At 36.6% G+C, this 8062-nt stretch overlaps 1 protein-coding gene across 1 annotated transcript; it reads left to right on the plus strand.

Annotated features, from left to right (window-relative positions):
- LOC107620089 lies at positions 3438-5497 on the plus strand. Its single transcript, XM_021114432.1, has 4 exons — positions 3438-3476; positions 3594-3695; positions 4967-5060; positions 5163-5497. The coding sequence occupies exons 1-4, from the start codon at positions 3438-3440 to the stop codon at positions 5339-5341; spliced, it is 414 nt and encodes a 137-aa protein (XP_020970091.1). The 3' UTR covers positions 5342-5497.

Here is an 8062-nt window from a genome sequence, read left to right on the forward strand (position 1 = left end):
ATCCACTGTGCACGATGCCAAGAAAGTCATAAGAAAACTCGGTTTCGCGTACAAGAAGATAGATACATTTCCAAATGACTGCATGTTATACCAGGACAATGACCAAGAGCTGACTAAATGCAAGCATTGTGGGACATCGAGATGGAAGCATAAGACTAAGAAGAACTCTAGGGTGAGGATCAAGATGGTTGTTAAGAAGAACGGCAAACCACAAGCGGTGAAGATTCTTCGTTACTTCCCCCTTATTCCACGATTGCAGAGGTTATATATGTCTAGTAAGACAGCCGTTGACATGCTGTGGCATAAGAGAGGTCCTAACTCTGATGGTATGTATAGGCATCCAAGGGACGCCGAGGCATGGAAGTCATTTGACATACGATATCCCGATTTCTCTGGTGATCTGCGTAGTGTTCGCCTAGCATTAGCTAGCAATGGCTTTAACCCTTTTGGGAACATGAGCTCGAATTACTCAATTTGGCCCGTGGTTCTTATCCTGTATAACATGCCCCCTGGATTTGCATGAAACCCACTTCGTTTATCCTCTCTATGATTATTGCTGGTCCTAAAATACCTGGAAATGACATAGATGTGTACCTAGAGCCGTTGATCACTGGAAAAGACATAGATGTGTACCTAAACCCACTTCAAGATGTATGTTGCATTGATGTGGACAATAAATGATTTTTCAGGCTTGGGCAACTTATTGGGTGGAACACGTACGGTGGGAGAGCCTGTCCTGCGTGCAATTTGGATGCTAAAACTAACCGGCTCACACACAGCTAGAAATGGTGTTTCATGGGTCATCGTTGCTTTCTGAATCATGAACACAAATACAGAAAAGACCGGTACTCCTTTGATGGAAAGATAGAGGATAGAGTTCCACCTATCAAAGTCTCTGGTGGAGACATTAAACCGGCAGTTAGAGGGTGTGCATGTGCAACTTGGCAAGGTGCAATCGGTTACGAGGAAAAGGACACGCGGACAGTAAACTGCCATATTGGGAGAACAATGGATTGCGTCACAACCTTGATGTCATGCACATAGAGAAGAATGTGTGCGATAACATAGTTTTCACCATAATGAATGAGAAAGCTAAGTCTAAAGACCACATTAAAGCTCGAAGAGACCTCCAGTCAATGAGAATCAAGCATGATTTGTGGCCACAGGAAGATGGAAAGTACCTATCCGCCATCTTTACTATGACCAATTCACAGAAGGAGCTCTTTCTAAGGACTATCAAGAACGTGGTCTTTCCGGATGGATACTCTAGCAATATTTCCCGCTGTGTGGACTTACGACAGCGTAAGTTGTCGGGCCTGAAAAGCCACGACTGTCACATTCTAATGGAATATCTACTTCCAATCGCATTAAGGAATGCATTGCCTGCCCCGGTGTCTTCTGTCCTGGCGGATTTGTCATCCTTTTTTCGCCGATTATGCAGAAAATCCATAGACCCTAAACAACTTCCTCTCCTTCAAGATCACGTGGTTCATACGCTATGTCGCATGGAGATGATTTTCCCTCCTTCTTTCTTCACAGTCATGGTTCACTGGACAGTGCATCTGGTCGAGGAGGTGCGTCTCGGTGGCCCAGTGCATTATCAGTGGATGTACCCAATCGAACGGTAATTATCAAACAAAATTTTTATTTTTCTTTTAATCAGTGCTTATGACACGTGTTATATTCCCAAAGGTACCTATGCCATCTCAAGCAGTACGTGCATAACAGATCACAACCAGAGGGCTCAATTGCAAAAGGGATACTTATCTGAGGAGATTCTTGTATTCTGTTCAAGGTACCTAGATAATGTCGAGAGTAGGATTAATCGGCCAATGCGTGTTGACGATCAACCGTGTGAACTTATGCCTGATGAGAGTGCAACCATGTTCTCCGAGGTTGGAAAGGCTGTCAGGGCTGCTTCTTTTTACACCCTCACACCAACTGAAAAATTCCAAGCCTCACCGTCACGTATTGGTCAATTGCCTGGCCGTGGAAAAATTTATAGAGTAAGTGCATTTGAAAGTATTGACTTCGTATGATCTACTATAGTTGGAGAACCTAACATGAAATTGTTGTGACGTTTCCAGTGAGTTTATGGTGATCACAAAGAGAAAGTTATGAAGTAGGACAAGGTCCCAGTCTCACATAGACAGTGTTGTGCACAGAGAATTTCCCGATTGGTTCAAGCGTCAGGTGAATCCTGGTATCATTAATCCATTTACATATTCAAATGGTGTCATATTGTTCGTAACCCAAGATAATGAACATCTAATTTGTTCACTGCCAGGTTCCATTGGGAAGCAGCATGCACCCGAACAAATTGCAGTGGCTTGCATGTGAGCCCAGTGTTCAAGTTAGCCGCTATACATCTTACAACGTAAATGGATTTAAGTTCAGAACCCTCTTGAGAGAGGGAGGGTTGAAAACCCAAAATAGTGGGGTGTATGTCACTTCTGACATTAGGAGTTATGCAAGCAAGTGCGACAGTAATGTTGCTGTTGGTAGCGTCTCGTATTACAGAAAATAGTGGACATCATTGAGTTAAATTACAATGTTCAATTCACAGTCATCTTGTTTAGATGTATCTGGGCAAACACCACCTCTAGCAGAGGTATAAAACAAGACTCTTTGGGACATACAGTGGTTAACTTCTCTCATCCAATTCATACCGGTGATCGAAACGATGATGAACCGTATATTCTTGCATCCGAGGCTCGCCTAGTATACTATGTGGAGGATGACGCTGATAAAGAATGGACTGTGGTAGTCCATGTGAACCCAAGGGACATGCTTGAAATGGGTGAAGACATAGGACAGTGTCAGTTCGAACTTTCTCCCCAACCGATTCTGACTGGGTTGGCTGAGTTTGACGTTGAAGGTTTGTCATTGAGACGGGACAACGATTTAGAGGAACCAACCACTGATGCCATCGATAATTGCGAAGAGGCTGCCTATATATAGATGTCTTCAGATACTAATTTAGGACATGTGCAGTATTTTTCCGTGTATAGCACTGTTGAGGGTTATAAACTTACATAATTATTAATTAGCAACTAAAATATAATAGATTTTTAGAACATGGAAACACTTGATGTATATTGCTCATTATTTACACGTAATTTACCTGGAGAATGTGATTTTATTAACATATTTTGTCCTCAAATTATTTAATTTAGCAAGATGTTAGTAGATTGTAATTGACGTTATATATTGACTGACATGATCGGAGTTGCCAGGGAAATTGGAAGAGAGGGACCTCTTTCTTTGTGCCTCTAGCATCTTGTTTTGTAAGGCGATGATTGAGGCCTCCCCGTTTGCTTCGCTGGAGCATGCAACATCATTCGCAAGAGACCTGTGGTTCAACACATTGCCAATTCAGTCATGGCTGGATACATTCTCAACACACAGGCACATAGGTGATGCTATTACTATTGCGCATGGGGATGTTAGGATGGTACGTTGTCATATGTCTGCTCGTAAAACGGCTGTTTGGCTATATTTCAACCTGCCATAGTCAATCCAGATATTTTATTATCATAAATTACAAGGCACTTTCGAAGGGCCTAACATATTTGAAACCCTGAACATTGCAGGGATTGCTTCAATTTGCAACAAAGTACCGCAAGAAATTCGGCTTCGGATTCGTCACTAGCACGAACCTGTTTCTTTCGCAACAAATACTGGAGGAGGTGCAGGTAAAATTTGGATTTCTTGTTATTTGTTTAGCCATCTAGTTGGGTACAATTGTTTAATTCAATGGTGATATGGCTGGTTGCTGACCTTTATTTTGTGAAATGAGGTACTGAATGGGAAAGCAAATAAATATATGCATGTTCATAGATTAAATGTTGAATAATTGGCTCTCAAATCTGAGCAGGCACGATAGCATGTTATAGTAAATTGTTATTTACTCCAACAGGATCATAGCAATTTAAGTTAGTATACCTCAAGTCGTTCCCTTTTCCTCTTAGTTTGTTCTATTTTTTTTCTTTTTACTTCCTAAGGAGATTGTTTGGAAGAAGAGAGTTGAAAACCAAGAACTGGAGGTGGATGTAATTTAGTAAGTTAATTTTCTTCATTGAATATTGCAATAAGCATGATTTGTACACTGAAGCATGATGAAGGATTTTCCAGATTATTAATTGTAGTATTACTGTATTAGTGTGATATTTTCTTGTTTTAGTTGGAACATTGTTAGTGTATCCTATTAGTGCAATGAACGTGATTGAATATTATAAATGGGTTGAATTCTAGCTCTTGTTGACTGTATGTAGTTGCTGGCAGCCAGGTAGCTGACCTAGGAATAAGATATTTACAATAGCTGACCTAGCACTTGGCATCAAGCTTTAGAAAAGATACAGATTTTATTTTATAATTTACTTGCTGATGTAGAAGTTATATTAGTAAATTTACTTCCATAGATAATTATTGAGGTGCAAACACGGTAATTTGCTCTTTCTTCTTTTTTTCCTGTTTTATTGAATGATCTGGTGTCTCTAAGATACTCTCTGTACTCTTTCTTCTGTTTAGTACTTTGTGTGCTTGAATGATTTTGATATCTTTCCTGGAATTTATTTTGAAGATTATTTTATCAATTTGATTCAGGATGGCTTCATACATTATTCCTCCTTATTGTATCTTGTATTCCTTTTTTTTCTTCTATCTTATACTCCCCTTCCAGATTCCAGGTGTTGACCTTAGCATATTCATGTGTAGGTAGAATAGAACACCTATACTTGATTTATATTTCTGTTTGGTCTAGCTGGTTCTAAAAATGAGAGTTTTTGAATGGTACTTTATTAGTTACTTAGATACCACGATGTCCATTTGACATGTTCTTAAGTTGAAACGTGAAGCATTAAATGTTGCTGAAGTATCTAGAAAGTGCCTCTGGTTAGTGTTGTTGATGACTTCTAGCTACCAATTACTACACCTTTTTAGCTGGAACCTCTTTAAATTTGTGCAGGCACGCTATCAGAATAGTCTGCAGGTTGAACTTGAAATTGCATCTCGAGAGGAATTCACTCTTATAGAAAGAGGTCTTACAAAACTTTGGGAACGTAATCCAAACCAGCAGTTTATAACACGGAGCTATTCTGTGATTTGGTTTTTGTAAAATTTGTAAATTTTATTAACTTGGTTGTTTATGGTGTATCCGTCAGATTTGGCTTGGGAAAAGACTCAAGAAGTTCCAGAAGAGACAGGCGAGATAGTTCAAGATTCATTGCTCGAAGAAGACGTTGTGCCAGATAGTTCTGATGAGGTTGTCTCTAAAGGACACCAACCTTCCATCATAACCTTTGACCTCAATAAAACTCCAGAGGAAAATGATATCTGTTGACTCAACGCTTTATTATTAGTCTGACTTATCTTATGAAATGTTGGGACTAAATTGAACAAAGTGACTGTTTGTATTTTTTCCTTTGGATGTTGAATTTGATGAAGTAGCTATGAATTCGGAGGAGATTAATCTCAAATTAGTATATAATTCTTGAATTAATTTATATTGTGAGTTGTTGGATTACTGGTTCATACGAATTCAAGACTTTTATATTACCGATTTGTCATATATATACGTTTTTAAATGTAATACAAATATAAATGCATAAACCTAGGTGGTGAAATTGCTTAATGAACTACATTCTGTAATCATGACTATCATATTGACAAAATGACATTCTCTGACTTGTACCTTGTATTTTATAGAGGATAAATTATTTATAGAATAAATACCTAAAATTGATTCAAAAAAAATTGAATGGAACATTTTTGTCTTAAGAAATTTTTAATTTTTAAAAATTTTTGAGAATTATTTTTGTATGACAGGTTAATTCTGTATAATTTGAAGAAGAATAATTTATGTTAAAACATATTTTTTGAAGATCTCATTATCTTATAATAAAATTTATTAAAAACTTATTTTTCTAATATGTATATATATTATAAAATTAATTAAAAGAACAAGAGAGGTCAATCTGCCTTAGAAGAATAATTTTTGAAACATATGTCTGTAGAATTTTTATATCTTGTTTTATTTCATTAAACTAAAAAACTTAGTAAAAGGATATAAATTCACTTATTTGGATGCAGATATTATTACACTTTTTTTGAAGGATATATACTTGATTTATAAGTGATTTTTCTGAGTTCTGTGTGCTTGCAACTAATCGATAATTCATGCAGAATATTTCCATATCTTAAGTTTTTAGAAGTTTCTTTGATATTTCCATTCACCTATTTTTTAAACGTTGCATTTATTTTCATTATTTTTAAACTGATTCTTAAAATTTCATAATTACTCTTTCAATAAATTAAAAGATTAAAATTTACTAAAAATATACGGACAAGATTAAAATAAAATAAAATAAAAGACGAAGAAATTAAAATAGTAATTGAGATCATTTTTATTTTTATTTTTGTTTTTGTTAAATCGATTCAAAGTTCAAACTTCAAACCACATTTTTGTTTATGCTTAAATTTCAAACCAGAAAAGCCACTGCCACATCCCTAATCCTTATTATTCACCTAATACTAAACCATTCAATATTGTCAAACCACCAAGAAGCCTTCTTCATCCTGGTTCTTTTCCTCCACGCCTTTCTCTGCGGCGATCCAGTGTCCTGGAGCCCCTTCTCGCTCTGCCCAAAGCCCGGTGGTTCCACTCTCACCCTCAATCCAATCATCCACCTGCGGGTAAGCACCACTGGACACCCTGTGCTCAATTGCTTGTTTAGTGTTTGAAAAAGAGGCCAATAATGAGTTTAAAGTTTACATGCAAGTTTCTCCTAATGTGGTTAGCTGAGTTAATTTGTTAATGGGGAGTGGCTTTTGTTGATGAGGAGCATGAGTTCTAAGTTGGGTATTAAGTCTCAGTTTGACTGCGTTTTTTATTTTCTCACTGTTATATTTGAATATTGCTGCTGATAATGGTTGCCTGCGTTTTTTATTCTCAGTTTGACTGCGATTAGTATTTTCTCAGTCAATACTAATAACGCTAAACCAGTTTATCATAATTCTCAAGTCTCCCACTCCCCACTTACCATATAGGATCTTTTAACTTATATTTCATGCTAAAAAATATCTAATGCTTGGTGATGATGACACGAACAATTAGACCTTAGAAAAGGGGAAAATTTTCAATCTTTTAGAAATTAGTAACTTTCAAATACAGGAGAGGTGATTTAAACTAATAAGAATGGGCATGGAGTGTTATATACAAGAATTAGGATTCTAATTATCAAATATTGTTTGCTATATATCAAAGACTTTGCACTTTTGTTATGTATCCATGACTATATATTTTGGGTCAAATGAATTGTCTTAGTTCAAACTTAGAAAATGTAGTATTAGAATAACGTGTATGATCAATATAAGCATAATCAAATAACAAAACATGAATTCTCTAAAGGCTGTAGTGCTCCTTGAGTTTTTTACTTTTCTAGATACTTCTATTGACTTAAATTTCAGGTTTCAACTTTGAAGTGACTGGTCTATAAGTGAGCAGTGTTAACAGTGACACTATTTAGGCGATAGGAAGAAATTAATAATCAACTTAAAGTGTGAACCACGGAAGATGTTTGATGCGTGGCGGCAAGTCGACCGATTAAGAATTCAATATAGGAAATACGTTGCAAGTATAGCTCTTAACCGGCTGAAATCCGCTCCATCAATTTAGAAAGGTTGTCACAAAAGTTTAGAATAAAAATACTGGGAGTATGAGTCCCAGGTTGTCTCCCAACGAGTTGCTAGAAAGGGTGCTAAGTTATCAATCAAGAGTTTCTGGGTGATTTTGAGTTTGGGCAATGAGTAAATAAATAATTGTAAATTAAAGCAATAAAAATTAAAAGAGATTTATATATTCAAATTAAAAAGCCTTGACTGAGGGAATGATTAATCGGAAGTTCTATCCTTGTTGGGATTCTCTCAAGTGTAGTATAAAGAGGTTGTTATTTTCACTTAGTTAACCCTTACTAAATAAAGGAAAGTCAAGTGATTGAGCTAACTCTTATTCGCAAATCCTAGTCCTCTCCCTTGGGAAGGTCTAGCGTTAGTAAATACAGAA

Source organism: Arachis ipaensis, chromosome B10 (assembly GCF_000816755.2).
Source record: "Arachis ipaensis cultivar K30076 chromosome B10, Araip1.1, whole genome shotgun sequence".
Lineage (NCBI taxonomy): Eukaryota > Viridiplantae > Streptophyta > Magnoliopsida > Fabales > Fabaceae > Arachis > Arachis ipaensis.